This window comes from Scyliorhinus torazame, chromosome 9 (genome assembly GCF_047496885.1).
Source record: "Scyliorhinus torazame isolate Kashiwa2021f chromosome 9, sScyTor2.1, whole genome shotgun sequence".
Taxonomy (NCBI): Eukaryota; Metazoa; Chordata; class Chondrichthyes; order Carcharhiniformes; family Scyliorhinidae; genus Scyliorhinus; species Scyliorhinus torazame.
In genome coordinates this window covers 5,656,721-5,672,470 of record NC_092715.1, presented here as the reverse complement: position 1 = coordinate 5,672,470, position 15,750 = coordinate 5,656,721, and the positions used below count along the sequence as shown (strand labels likewise).

At 56.3% G+C, this 15,750-nt stretch overlaps 1 protein-coding gene across 1 annotated transcript in view; it reads right to left on the bottom strand.

Moving 5' to 3' along the window:
- Positions 1-2,580: 2,580 nt before the first annotated feature.
- LOC140429052 (prolactin receptor-like) overlaps positions 2,581-15,750 on the bottom strand; it is a 239,687-nt gene continuing 226,517 nt past the window's right edge. The window contains 1 exon segment of the mRNA XM_072515584.1: positions 2,581-3,431. Coding sequence (XP_072371685.1) covers positions 2,673-3,431 — 759 coding nt within the window. The 3' untranslated portion in view covers positions 2,581-2,672.

Genomic DNA, 15,750 nt, shown 5'->3' with positions numbered 1-15,750 from the left:
CCGTTAGTCCCGGACTGGGAGTTCCCGTTAGTCCCGGACTGGGAGTTCCCGTTAGTCCCGGGCTGGGAGTTCCCGCTAGTCTTTTCTGGGAGTTGAAAATTAAAAATGAAAATCGCTTATTGTCACAAGTAGGCTTCAAATGAAGTTACTGTGAAAAGCCCCTAGTCGCCACATTCCGGCGCCTGTTCGGGGAGGCTGTTACGGGAATCAAACCGTGCTGCTGGCCTGCCTTGGTCTGCTTTCAAAGCCAGTGATTTAGCCCTGTGCTAAACAGCTCCAAACTTGGAGCTCCTGTTAGTCTTAGTCCCGGACTGGGAGTTCCTGTTAATCCCGGACCGGGAATTCCCATTAGTCCCGGACTGGGAGTTCCCGTTAGTCCTTTCCTGGGATTTCCCAATAGTCCCGGATGCCAGCAATTTAGCCCTGTGCTAAACAGCCCCGAACTGGGAGTTCCTGTTAGTCTTAGTCCCGGGCTGGGAGTTCCCGTTCCCGGACTGGCAGTTCCCTTAGTCCCGGACTGGGAGTTCCCGTTCCCGGACTGGGAGTTCCCGTTAGTCCCGAACTGGTAGTTCCTGTTAGTCTTAGTCCCGGAGTGGGAGTTCCCGTTAGTCCCGGACTGGAAGTTCCCGTTAGTCCCGAACTGGGAGTTCCTGTTAGTTTTAGTCCCAGACTGGGCGTTCCCGTTAGTCCCGGACTGGTAGTTCCTGTTAGTCCCGGACTGGTAGTTCCTGTTAGTCCCGGACTGTGAATTCCCGATAGTCCCGGACTGGGAGTACCCGTTAGTCCTTTTCTGGGATTTCCTATTAGTCCCGGACTGTGAGTTCCTGTTACTCCCGGACTGGAAATTCCCGTTAGTCCCGGACTGGGAGTTCCTGTCAGTCCCGGAATGGGAGTTCCAATTAGTCCCAGACTGGGAGCTCCCGTTAGTCCCGGACTGTGAGTTCCCGTTAGTCCCGAACTGGTAGTTCCGGTTATCATAGAATTTACAGTGCAGAAGGAGGCCATTCGGCCCATCGAGTCTGCACTGTCTCTTGGAAAGAGCACCCTACCCAAGGTCAACACCTCCACCCTATCCCCATAACCCAGTCCAACACTAAGGGCAATTTTGGACACGAACGGCAATTTATTATGGCCAATCCACCTAACCTGCACATCGTTGGACTGTGGGAGGAAACCGGAGCACCCGGAGGAAACCCACGCACACACGGGGAGGATGTGCAGACTCTGCACAGACAGTGACCCAAGTCGGAATCAAACCTGGGACCCTGGAGCTGCGAAGTAATTGTGCTATCCTCAATGCTACCGTGCTGCCCTCAACTGGGTTATCCCGGATTGGGAGTTCCTGTTAGCCTTAGTCCCGGACTGGGAGTTCCCGTTAGTCCCGGACTGGGAGTTCCCGTTAGTCCCGGACTGGGAGTTCCTGTTAGTCTTAGTCCCGGACTGGGAGTTCCTGTTAGTCCCGGACTGGGAGTTCCTGTTAGTCCCGGACTGGGTTTTCCCGTTAGTCCCAGACTGGGAGTTCCCGTTAGTCCCGGACTGGGAGTTCCCGTTAGTCCCGGACTGGGAGTTCCTGTTAGTCCCGGACTGGGAGTTCCTGTTAGTCTGGACTGGGATTTCCCATTTATCCCGGACTGGGATTTCCCGTTAATCGCGGACTGGGAGTTACCATTAGTCTCGGACTGGGAGTTCCCGTTAGTCCTGGACTGGGAGTTCCTGTTAGTCCTGGACTGGGAGTTCCCTGTTTGTCCTGGACTGGGTGTTCCCGTTATTCCCGGACTGGGAGTTCCTGTTTGTAAGTAGCGTAAACTGAAACTGCAGTACACACAGGCAGCAGGCGTTCTGGAGAGACACCTTGTTCCTTCTCACACTGGGCCTTTATCTGGAGGTCCACATTCTTCCTGTCGATGGAGTTGGTCAGTTCAGTCTTTGCTTTTCAGGAGGGAGGGTTGGTCGGTTCTGGACTCTGCCGGTACATAGATTTATCCAGGCTCGCTGCTAGTTCAGGACCACAGTGGATAGCAGGACCTTTCCTACGGCTGCCAAGATTATAACTGTAGCCAAACTCAACCCTTGGAATATTCCAGTGGCGTCAGATCCAATCACCACCTGTTACCGGGCGGATCACAGCCTTTTGGACCCATTCATTGGCCAGCAGCCAATCAATCAAACCGGGGCCTTACTGATGCCATCTGTAATCACCAGTTAAAACCAGCCTAGCCTTACGGTTCTTCTGTTTGAATTAAAGGTACAGACTCCTCGCAGTCGGGTTGCCTTAAAGCGACATGTCCACCAACCATCCACAGATCAAAAGAGCAAAATAAAGGAAAAGGAAGATAAGGGGATAAACAGGAAATGACCAGGAAAAACCCGAATAGTTTGCAAACAATGTGTATCCTCCACACAGCTTACCTTCCCAGGTTTACACAGTGTCTGCAGCTTCGCTCATGAATTGTCAGCTGGGTGAATGCACAGACTGAGTATGGACCCTGGACCTCTCCAACTCTTTAGTAAAAATGAATTGAGAAAGTGGAGTCTTTAGACAGTTCAAAGGTTTAAGTGGATAAACTTTATTAAAGTAGGTTCATTACAGAATGAGGCCAGGACATGTTGTGATGCTGGGAGCTTGCTGGAGAGATTAGTCATGTCCAGCAGAGGCAGGAGACAAGGAGCATTCATTGACCATCACCTGGGACCTCAGCTGTCATGGCTTCTCCCAGGAGAGTGGGCCCATCACTGGTCACCGAGGGGTCAGTGGACAGGAAACACTGGGCCGACTCATGGTCAAGCCTCAAGATTTTAGTGTACTCCAGCCTAGAGGGACGCAGTGATTCGTCAGCCCCGCTAACCCCGGGCTCCGAGGCCAGCAGCCTTCCCCCTGCTGGCATCACCACGTATTGCATGAAGGCAGGGGCCAGTGACTGAGTTGACAAGGCCTCGAGCACCAGGCCACCCCAGGGACACTGTTTCTCGATATGTCCAGCCAGTGCCCCGTCAACACAAACACCTTCTCCTCGAGGATTGGGGGTCGGGAGTGGGCTTGTGCCCATCAGGAGGGTGAGTGGATGGAGATTTATTACCACTGGGCAATCGGAAGCTGAGGAATGGTACAGGTTGTCCAGCTTGCCCGACAGAATCTCCCCTTCCTTCAGATAGGTTCCTGACGTTTCCATGGGATTCCGTTTCAGAATTATGTCCCAGGTATTCCCCGGACGAAGGGCGTGGCTGTCATGATCCACAAATTTGGAATCCCGCTCCATGTCCATTGACACAGCAACACTGCCCAAATTCACCAGCTCGTCACCAACACTCGCATGGGGGTCCCTTGTTGCCATGACAACTTCCACCACATCAGCAGGTTCATCTTCAATGTCCTCCAAAAAGGTGAAAGATGGAAAAGAGAATTCCCCCAAAATATCAGAAGGCCAACCTGTCTAAAAAAACAGGGAACAAAATCAACTTCAATCACAGAAAGGTCATCCCACTGACAGTGTGGCACTCCCTCAGTACTGACCCGCTGACAGTGTGGCACTCCCTCAGTACTGACCCGCTGACAGTGTGGCACTCCCTCAGTACTGACCCGCTGACAGTGTGGCACTCCCTCAGTACTGACCCTCTGACAGTGCGGCACTCCCTCAGTACTGACCCGCTGACAGTGTGGCACTCCCTCAGTACTGACCCGCTGACAGTGTGGCACTCCCTCAGTACTGACCCTCTGACAGTGCGGCACTCCCTCAGTACTGACCCTCTGACAGTGCAGCACTCCCTCAGTACTGACTCTCTGACAGTGCGGCACTCCCTCAGTACTGACCCTCTGACAGTGTGGCACTCCCTCAGTACTGACCCTCTGACAGTGCGGCACTCCCTCAGTACTGACCCTCTGACAGTGCAGCACTCCCTCAGTACTGACCCTCTGACAGTGCAGCACTCCCTCAGTACTGACCCGCTGACAGTGCAGCACTCCCTCAGTACTGACCTTCTGACAGTGCGGCACTACCTCAGTACTGACCCTCTGACAGTGCAGCACTCCCTCAGTACTGACCCTCTGACAGTGCGGCACTCCCTCAGTACTGACCCTCTGACAGTGCAGCACTCCCTCAGTACTGACCCGCTGACAGTGCAGCACTCCCTCAGTACTGACCCTCTGACAGTGCGGCACTCCCTCAGTACTGACCGTCTGACAGTGCGGCACTCCCTCAGTACTGACCCTCTGACAGTGCGGCGTTCCCTCAGTACTGACCGTCTGACAGTGCGGCACTCCCTCAGTACTGACCCTCTGACAGTGCAGCACTCCCTCAGTACTGACCCTCTGACAGTGCGGCACTTCCTCAGTACTGACCCTCTGACAGTCCGGCACTCCCTCAGTACTGACCCTCTGACAGTGCGGCACTCCCTTAATACTGACCCTCTGACAGTGCGGCGTTCCCTCAGTACTGACCGTCTGACAGTGCAGCACTCCCTCAGTACTGACCATCTGACAGTGCGGCACTCCCTCAGTACTGAACCTCCGACAGTGCAGCACTCCCTCAGTACTGACCCTCTGACAGTGCGGCACTCCCTCAGTACTGACCCTCTGACAGTGCAGCACTCCCTCAGTACTGACCCTCTGACAGTGCAGCTCACCCTCAGTACTGACCCTCTGACAGTGCAGCACTCCCTCAGTACTGACCTCTGACAGTGCGGCTCCCTCAGTACTGACCCTCTGACAGTGCGGCACACCCTCAATACTGACCCTCTGACAGTGCAGCACTCCCTCAGTACCGACCCTCTGACAGTGCGGGGCTCCCTCAGTACTGACCCTCTGACAGTGGGGCACTCCCTCAGTACTGACCCTCTGACAGTGCAGCACTCCCTCAGTACTGACCCTCTGACAGTGCGGCACTCCCTCAGTACTGACCCTCTGACAGTGCAGCACTCCCTCAGTACTGAGACTCTAACAGTGCGGCACTCCCTCAGTACTCACCTCTGACAGTACGGCGCTCCCTCAGTACTGACCCTCTGACAGTGCGGCACAGCCTCATACTGACCCTCTGACAGTGCAGCACTCCCTCAGTACTGACCCACTGACAGTGCGGGGCTCCCTCAGTACTGACCCTCTGACAGTGGGGCACTCACTCAGTACTGACCCTCTGACAGTGCAGCACTCCCTCAGTACTTACCCTCTGACAGTGCAGCACTCCCTCAGTACCGACCCTCTGACAGTGCGGGGCTCCCTCAGTACTGACCCACTGACAGTGCGGGGCTCCCTCAGTACTGACCCTCTGACAGTGGGGCACTCACTCAGTACTGACCCTCTGACAGTGCAGCACTCCCTCAGTACTGACCCTCTGACAGTGCAGCACTCCCTCAGTACTGACCGTCTGACAGTGCAGCACTCCCTCAGTACTGACCCTCCGACAGTGCAGCACTCCCTCAGTACTGACCCTCTGACAGTGCAGCACTCCCTCAGTACTGACCCGCTGACAGTGCAGCACTCCCTCAGTACTGACCCTCCGACAGTGCAGCACTCCCTCAGTACTGAGACTCTGACAGTGCAGCACTCCCTCAGTACTGACCCGCTACCAGTGCGGCACTCCCTCAGTACTGACCCTCTGACAGTGCAGCACTCCCTCAGTACTGACCCTCTGACAGTGCAGCACTCCCTCAGTACTGACCCTTTGACAGTGCGGAACTCCCTCAGGACTGACCCGCTGACAGTGCGGCACTCCCTCAGTACTGACCCTCTGACAGTGCAGCACTCCCTCAGTACTGACCCTCTGACAGTGCGGCACTCCCTCAGTACTGACCCTCTGACAGTGCAGCACTCCCTCAGTACTGACCCTCTGACAGTGCAGCACTCCCTCAGTACTGACCCTATGACAGTGCGGCGCTCCCTCAGTACTGACCCTCTGACAGTGCGGCACTACCTCAGTACTGACCCTCTGACAATGCGGCACTCCCTCAGTACTGACCCTCTGACACTGCGGCACTCCCTCAGTACTGACCCTCTGACAGTGCGGCACTCCCTCAGTACTGACCCTCTGACAGTGCAGCACTCCCTCAGTACTGATCCTCTGACAGTGCAGCAGTCCCTCAGTACTGACCATCTGACAGTGCGGCGCTCCCTCAGTACTGACCCTCTGACAGTGCGGAACTCCCTCAGTACTGACCCTCTGACAGTGCAGCACTCCCTCAGTACTGACCCTCTGACAGTGCGGCACTCCCTCAGTACTGACCCTCTGACAGTGCAGCACTCCCTCAGTACTGACCCTCTGACAGTGCGGCACTCCCTCGGTACTGACCCACTGACAGTGCGGCACTCCCTCGGTACTGACCCTCTGACAGTGCGGCACTCCCTCAGTACTGACCCTCTGACAGGGCGGCACTCCCTCAGTACTGACCCTCTGACAGTGCGGCACTCCCTCAGTACTGACCCTCTGACAGTGCAGCACTCCCTCAGTACTGACCCTCTGACAGTGCGGCACTCCCTCAGTACTGACCCTCTGACAGTGCAGCACTCCCTCAGTACTGACCCGCTGACAGTGCAGCACTCCCTCAGTACTGACCCTCTGACAGTGCGGCACTCCCTCAGTACTGACCGTCTGACAGTGCGGCACTCCCTCAGTACTGACCCTCTGACCGTGCGGCGTTCCCTCAGTACTGACCGTCTGACAGTGCGGCACTCCCTCAGTACTGACCCTCTGACAGTGCAGCACTCCCTCAGTACGGACCCTCTGACAGTGCAGCACTCCCTCAGTACTGACCCTTTGACAGTGCGGAACTCCCTCAGGACTGACCCGCTGACAGTGCGGCACTCCCTCAGTACTGACCCTCTGACAGTGCAGCACTCCCTCAGTACTGACCCTCTGACAGTGCGGCACTCCCTCAGTACTGACCCTCTGACAGTGCAGCACTCCCTCAGTACTGACCCTCTGACAGTGCAGCACTCCCTCAGTACTGACCCTATGACAGTGCGGCGCTCCCTCAGTACTGACCCTCTGACAGTGCGGCACTACCTCAGTACTGACCCTCTGACAATGCGGCACTCCCTCAGTACTGACCCTCTGACACTGCGGCACTCCCTCAGTACTGACCCTCTGACAGTGCGGCACTCCCTCAGTACTGACCCTCTGACAGTGCAGCACTCCCTCAGTACTGATCCTCTGACAGTGCAGCAGTCCCTCAGTACTGACCATCTGACAGTGCGGCGCTCCCTCAGTACTGACCCTCTGACAGTGCGGAACTCCCTCAGTACTGACCCTCTGACAGTGCAGCACTCCCTCAGTACTGACCCTCTGACAGTGCGGCACTCCCTCAGTACTGACCCTCTGACAGTGCAGCACTCCCTCAGTACTGACCCTCTGACAGTGCGGCACTCCCTCGGTACTGACCCACTGACAGTGCGGCACTCCCTCGGTACTGACCCTCTGACAGTGCGGCACTCCCTCAGTACTGACCCTCTGACAGGGCGGCACTCCCTCAGTACTGACCCTCTGACAGTGCGGCACTCCCTCAGTACTGACCCTCTGACAGTGCAGCACTCCCTCAGTACTGACCCTCTGACAGTGCGGCACTCCCTCAGTACTGACCCTCTGACAGTGCAGCACTCCCTCAGTACTGACCCGCTGACAGTGCAGCACTCCCTCAGTACTGACCCTCTGACAGTGCGGCACTCCCTCAGTACTGACCGTCTGACAGTGCGGCACTCCCTCAGTACTGACCCTCTGACCGTGCGGCGTTCCCTCAGTACTGACCGTCTGACAGTGCGGCACTCCCTCAGTACTGACCCTCTGACAGTGCAGCACTCCCTCAGTACTGACCCTCTGACAGTGCGGCACTTCCTCAGTACTGACCCTCTGACAGTCCGGCACTCCCTCAGTACTGACCCTCTGACAGTGCGGCACTCCCTTAATACTGACCCTCTGACAGTGCGGCGTTCCCTCAGTACTGACCGTCTGACAGTGCAGCACTCCCTCAGTACTGACCATCTGACAGTGCGGCACTCCCTCAGTACTGAACCTCCGACAGTGCAGCACTCCCTCAGTACTGACCCTCTGACAGTGCGGCACTCCCTCAGTACTGACCCTCTGACAGTGCAGCACTCCCTCAGTACTGACCCTCTGACAGTGCAGCTCACCCTCAGTACTGACCCTCTGACAGTGCAGCACTCCCTCAGTACTGACCTCTGACAGTGCGGCTCCCTCAGTACTGACCCTCTGACAGTGCGGCACACCCTCAATACTGACCCTCTGACAGTGCAGCACTCCCTCAGTACCGACCCTCTGAAAGTGCGGGGCTCCCTCAGTACTGACCCTCTGACAGTGGGGCACTCCCTCAGTACTGACCCTCTGACAGTGCAGCACTCCCTCAGTACTGACCCTCTGACAGTGCGGCACTCCCTCAGTACTGACCCTCTGACAGTGCAGCACTCCCTTAGTACTGAGACTCTGACAGTGCGGCACTCCCTCAGTACTCACCTCTGACAGTGCGGCGCTCCCTCAGTACTGACCCTCTGACAGTGCAGAACTCCCTCAGTACTGACCCTCTGACAGTGCGGCACAGCCTCATACTGACCCTCTGACAGTGCAGCACTCCCTCAGTACTGACCCACTGACAGTGCGGGGCTCCCTCAGTACTGACCCTCTGACAGTGGGGCACTCACTCAGTACTGACCCTCTGATAGTGCAGCACTCCCTCAGTACTTACCCTCTGACAGTGCAGCACTCCCTCAGTACCGAACCTCTGACAGTGCGGGGCTCCCTCAGTACTGACCCACTGACAGTGCGGGGCTCCCTCAGTACTGACCCTCTGACAGTGGGGCACTCACTCAGTACTGACCCTCTGACAGTGCAGCACTCCCTCAGTACTGACCCTCTGACAGTGCAGCACTCCCTCAGTACCGACCCTCTGACAGTGCGGGGCTCCCTCAGTACTGACCCTCTGACAGTGCAGCACTCCCTCAGTACTGACCCTCTGACAGTGCAGCACTCCCTCAGTACTGACCCTCTGACAGTGCAGCACTCCCTCAGTACTGACCCTCTGACAGTGCAGCACTCCCTCAGTGCTGACCCTATGACAGTGCAGCATTTCCTCAGTACTGACCCTCTGACAGTGCGGCACTCCCTCAGTACTGACCCTCTGACAGTGCAGCACTCCCTCAGTACTGACCCGCTGACAGTGCAGCACTCCCTCAGTACTGACCCTCTGACAGTGCAGCACTCCCTCAGTACTGACCCTCTGACAGTGCGGCACTCCCTCAGTACTGACCGTCTGACTGTGCGGGGCTCCCTCAGTACTGACCCTCTGACAGTGCGGCACTCCTTCAGTACTGACCCTCTGACAGTGCAGCACTCCCTCAGTACTGACCCTCTGACAGTGCAGCACTCCCTCAGTACTGACCCTCTGACAGTGCAGCACTCCCTCAGTACTGAGACTCTGACAGTGCGGCACTCCCTCAGTACTGACCTCTGACAGTGCGGCGCTCCTTCAGTACTGGCCCTCTGACAGTGCAGAACTCCCTCAGTACTGACCCTCTGACAGTGCGGCACAGCCTCATACTGACCCTCTGACAGTGCAGCACTCCCTGAGTACAGACCCTCTGACAGTGCAGCACTCCCTCAGTACTGACCCTCTGACAGTGCAGCACTCCCTCAGTACTGACCCTCTGACAGTGCAGCACTCCCTCAGTACTGACCCTCTGACAGTGCAGCACTCCCTCAGTGCTGACCCTCTGACAGTGCAGCATTTCCTCAGTACTGACCCTCTGACAGTGCGGCACTCCCTCAGTACTGACCCTCTGACAGTGCAGCACTCCCTCAGTACTGACCCGCTGACAGTGCAGCACTCCCTCAGTACTGACCCTCTGACAGTGCAGCACTCCCTCAGTACTGACCCTCTGACAGTGCAGCACTCCCTCAGTACTGACCATCTGACAGTGCGGCACTCCCTCAGTACTGACCCTCTGACAGTGCAGCACTCCCTCAGTACTGAGACTCTGACAGTGCGACACTCCCTCAGTACTGACCCTCTGACAGTGCAGCACTCCCTCAGTACTGACCCTCTGACAGTGCAGTATTCCCTCAGTACTGACCCTCTGACAGTTCAGCACTCCCTCAGTACTGACCCTCTGACAGTGCAGCACTCCCTCAGTACCGACCCTCTGACAGTGCGGGGCTCCCTCAGTACTGACCCTCTGACAGTGCAGCACTCCCTCAGTACTGACCCTCCGACAGTGCAGCACACCCTCAGTACTGACCCTCTGACAGTGCGGGGCTCCCTCAGTACTGACCCTCTGACAGTGCAGCACTCCCTCAGTACTCACCCTCCGTCAGTGCAGCACTCCCTCAGTACTGGCCCTCTGACAGTGCAGCACTCCCTCAGCACTGACCCTCTGACAGTGCAGAACTCCTTCAGTACTGACCCTCTGACAGTGCGGCACAGGCTCAGTACTGACCCTCTGGCAGTGCAGCACTCACTCAGTACTGACCCTCTGACAGTGCGGCACTCCCTCAGTACTGACCCTCTGACAGTGCGGTTCTCCCTCAGTACTGACCCTCTGGCAGTGCAGCACTCCCTCAGTACTGACCCTCTGACAGTGCAGCACTCGCTCGGTACCAACCCTCTGACAGTGCGGCGCTCCCTCAGTACTGACCCTCTGACAGTGGGGCACTCCCTCAGTACTGACCCTCTGACAGTGCGGCGCTCCCTCAGTACTGACCCTCTGACAGTGGGGCACTCCCTCAGTACTGACCCTCTGACAGTGGGGCACTCCCTCAGTACTGACCCTCTGGCAGTGCGACGCTCCCTCAGTACTGACCCTCTGGCAGTGCGACGCTCCCTCAGTACTGACCCTCTGACAGTGCAGCACTCCCTCAGTACTGACCCTCTGGCAGTGCGACGCTCACTCAGTACTGACCCTCTGGTAGTGCGACACTCCCTCAGTACTGACCCTCTGGCAGGGCGACACTCCCTCAGTACTGACCCTCTGACAGTGCGACGCTCCCTCAGTACTGACCCTCTGACAGTGCAGCACTCCCTCAGTACTGACCCTCTGGCAGTGCGACGCTCACTCAGTACTGACCCTCTGGCAGTGCGACACTCCCTCAGTACTGACCCTCTGACAGTGCAGCACTCCCTCAGTACTGACCCTCTGGCAGTGCGACGCTCACTCAGTACTGACCCTCTGACAGTACAGCACTCCTCAGTACTGACCCTCCGACAGTGCGGCACTCCCTCAGTACTGGCCCTCTGACAGTGCAGCACTCCCTCAGCACTGACCCTCTGACAGTGCAGAACTCCTTCAGTACTGACCCTCTGACAGTGCGGCACAGGCTCAGTACTGACCCTCTGGCAGTGCAGCACTCGCTCAGTACTGACCCTCTGACAGTGCGGCACTCCCTCAGTACTGACCCTCTGACAGTGCGGTTCTCCCTCAGTACTGACCCTCTGGCAGTGCAGCACTCCCTCAGTACTGACCCTCTGACAGTGCAGCACTCGCTCGGTACCAACCCTCTGACAGTGCGGCGCTCCCTCAGTACTGACCCTCTGACAGTGGGGCACTCCCTCAGTACTGACCCTCTGACAGTGGGGCACTCCCTCAGTACTGACCCTCTGGCAGTGCGACGCTCCCTCAGTACTGACCCTCTGACAGTGCAGCACTCCCTCAGTACTGACCCTCTGGCAGTGCGACGCTCACTCAGTACTGACCCTCTGGCAGTGCGACACTCCCTCAGTACTGACCCTCTGGCAGTGCGACACTCCCTCAGTACTGACCCTCTGACAGTGCAGCACTCCCTCAGTACTGACCCTCTGGCAGTGCGACGCTCACTCAGTACTGACCCTCTGGCATTGCGACACTCCCTCAGTACTGACCCTCTGACAGTGCAGCACTCCCTCAGTACTGACCCTCTGACAGTGCGACACTCCCTCAGTACTGACCCTCTGACAGTGCGGCACTCCCTCAGTACTGACCCTCTGACAGTGCGGCACTCCCTCAGTACTAACCCTCTGACAGTGCGGCACTCCGTCAGTACTGACCCTCTGACAGTGCGACACTCTCTCAGTGCAGCACCTGGATGGAAATTGTCGCATTTAATATCGCTTATTGTCACGAGTAGGCTTCAAATGAAGTTACTGTGAAAGGCCCCTAGTCGCCACATTCCGGCGCCTGTTCGGGGAGGCCGGTACGGGAATTGAACCGTGCTGCTGGCCGGCCTTGGTCTGCTTTAAAAGCCAGCGATTTAGCCGTGTGTTAAACTAGCCCCTCGGGGCAGACGCAGCGTCGGTTCATAAAGGGCAGGTCGTGCCTAACTAATTTAGTGGAATTTTTTGAGGACATTAACAGTGCGGTAGATAACGGGGAGCCAATGGATGTGGTATATCTGGATTTCCAGAAAGCCTTTGACAAGGTGCCACACAAAAGGTTGCTGCATAAGATAAAGATGCATGGCATTAAGGGGAAAGTAGTAGCATGGATAGAGGATTGGTTAATTAATAGAAAGCAAAGAGTGGGGATTAATGGGTGTTTCTCTGGTTGGCAATCAGTAGCTAGTGGTGTCCCTCAGGGATCAGTGTTGGGCCCACAATTGTTCACAATTTCCATACATGATTTGAGTTGGGGACCAAGGGCAATGTGTCCATGTTCGCAGATGACACTAAGATGAGTGGTAAAGTTTTGTGAGGGCCACGAAGAATCCAGCACGAGTTTTAAGGATACAAAGTAATAACATTTATTTACTATAACATACAGACACAACAGTAGCAGTAACTTCCCTTGCTACATACTCCTTCCTGCTGGTTCCTGAACTGGCCAGCTTTACTTTTACTGGGAGTTTACTAGTGGTTTCTCCGCCCCCCTCATTGGGGAAGCTCATACTCCCACAGGATTGTGGGATTGTCATTAGTCCCCAGCCAATGGTAAGTCGGCAGGTTATAACATCCCTCCCCCCCAAAGTCCATGGAATCCACCGAAGACCCTGGCGAAGGAGGGCGTCGGACTCGTTTGGCCGCAGGCCGGACACCATTTGCACGCGGCGCTGGATCAGGCGGCGTGTAACGAGACGGAGACCGGCGCTTCCGTGATGTACGGCGTGGTTGTACATCCACGGCCCTTGGACCCGGGGATTCCCCCTCTGATGCATCCTGTGTCTCCATCTCGGTGTCAGAGTCTGCTGCCTCCGTCATGTCAGCGTCTCTATCTCCATTCGGTCCCGTAACGACCTGCGCAGGCTTCGAGTGAGGCACCAGTGGAAGATTGTGAGGACTACCTTCCCTTGTCTCTGGTCTCTGCGGCTGTAGAAATGAGCTCCGGGGGCGGGGGATCTTTTGCGGGGATAGTCTTCTGGACCGAACGTGGTCTACATGTTTTCGCTGGAGACGACCCTGGGCTTGCACTTGGTAAGATATAGGGCCCGTTTGGCGAAAGATTACACCAGGAACCCATTGGGCACCACCAGCAAAATTCCGAATAAACACTGGGTCACCGGGCGCAAACTGCCGAATCGGCCGATGCCGAGAAAATCCCTGTCCCTGCCGTTCTTGTGTGCGGCGTACTTTTGCGCCAATGTCCGGGAAAACCATACTAAGGCGGGTGCGAAGTCTCCGGCCCATTAGGAGTTCTGCGGGAGCTACCCCAGTCACCGCATGGGGGGTGGTCCTATACGTAAAGAAAAAGCGAGCCAGTCTCGTGCCCATTGATCCGGAAGACTGCTTCTTTAGGCCTCTTTTGAATGTCTGCACTGCGCGCTCTGCCAACCCATTTGAAGCCGGGTGGTAAGGGGCAGTGTGGATATGGCGGATGACGTTCATCTTCGTGAACCTCGCAAACTCCTCACTCGTGAATGGAGTGCCATTATCCGTGACCAGCACCTCGGGGAGGCCATGCGTACTGAAGGACAAACGCATCTTTACAATTGTTGCGCAGGATGTTGTCCCCTGCATCTTATGCACCTCTAACCATTTGGACTGGGCGTCAATTAGTAGAAGGAACATGGATCCTTGAAAAGGGCCTGCGAAATCTGCATGCAAGCGCTCCCAAGGCCGCCCTGGCCATTCCCAGTGATGTAGGGGCGCGGCCGGCGGAAGCTTCTGATGCTCCTGGCAAATGGAGCAGTTTTGGGCCACCTTCTCAATGTCGGTGTCGAGGCCTGGCCACCAGACATAAGTCCGGGCCAACATTTTCATTTTGGTCACGCCTGGGTGCCCATTGTGCAAGTCTGTTAGCATCAGCTCCTGGCCTTTTTCCGGGACAATCACACGCGTCCCCCACAAGAGGATGCCGTCTTCCACACTGAATTCTGACAGCTTGGAGGAAAATGCCCGCAACTCGCCTGGGAGCTGTCTATGCTGCCCACCATACAGGACTATGTGCCGAACCTTTGACAGGACTGGCTCCGTCTGGGTCCACTCATGGATCTGTGATGCCGTGACAGGCAAGGTGTCCATAAAATTTAGGGTTGCAACCACCTCACCGGTCGTGGGGGTCGACATGGGGCCGGTCGATAAAGGCAATCGGCTCAGTGCGTCGGCATTTGCTGTCTGCGTACCTGGTTTGTGCTCCACAGAATACTCGTATGCAGCGAGCAACAAAGCCCAGCGCTGGATCCGTGCAGAAGCAATGGGCGGTATTGGCTTATCCTCTCTGAAGAGTCCCAGCAGGGGCTTATGATCAGTCACGATAGTGAAATGGCGGCCGTACACGTACTGGTGGAAGCGTTTCACCGCAAAAACCACTGCCAGGCCCTCCTTCTCGATTTGCGCGTACTTTTTCTCCGCTGCAGTCAATGTGCGGGAGGCGAAAGCTATCGGTCGCTCGGCCCCGTTCTCCATCTTGTGGGACAGGACGGCCCCAATACCGTACGGGGATGCATCACATGTGACGAGCAAAGGCTTTCCCGGATCATAGTGGGTTAGTAACCCAGACGACGACAATTGTTGCTTTACCCGCCGGAAAGCGGTTTCTTGCGGCTGACCCCAAACCCAGGTGTGATTTTTCTTTAGCAGCAGGTGTAAGGGGGCCAGCGTAGTTGCCAGATTGGGGAGGAACTTCCCGTAATAGTTTACGAGACCGAGAAAAGAACGAAGATGCGAAGTGTCAGTCGGGGTGGGGGCATGTTGAATTGCACGCACCTTCTCTGCGACGGGGTGCAGACCTTCGCGGTCCACCCGATAACCTAGGTAGACTACTTCTTTTGCCTGAAATACGCACTTTGTGTGACGTAAACGGACTCCAGCCTCCGAAAGGCGTCTAAGGACAGCCTCCAGATTTTCCAAATGCTCTTGCTCCGACGTCCCTGTAATCAACACGTCATCTAGGTAGACAGCCACACGTGGTAAACCTCTCAAAATGCCCTCCATAACACGTTGAAAAATTGCGCAGGTAGAGGATACTCCAAAGGGCAACCGTGTGTATTCATACAGGCCCCGGTGTGTATTAATCGTTACATATGGTCGGGAGGCAGGGTCCAGCTCCAACTGCAGGTAGGCGTGACTCATATCTAATTTTGTGAACGAGAATCCACCTGCAAGCTTCGCGTAGAGATCCTCTATGCGAGGCATTGGATATCGATCGAGTCGGGAAACCGTATTCACTGTAAGTTTATAGTCGCCACACAAGCGAACTGTGGCATCTGGCTTCATTACAGGGACAATTGGTGCTGCCCAGTCAGCAAAACGGACGGGCCTGATAATACCCAAACTCTCCAAACGAGTGAGCTCCCCTTCTACCTTCTCGAGCAAGGCCTAAGGCACTGGGCGCGCCCGGAAATAGCGCGGCGT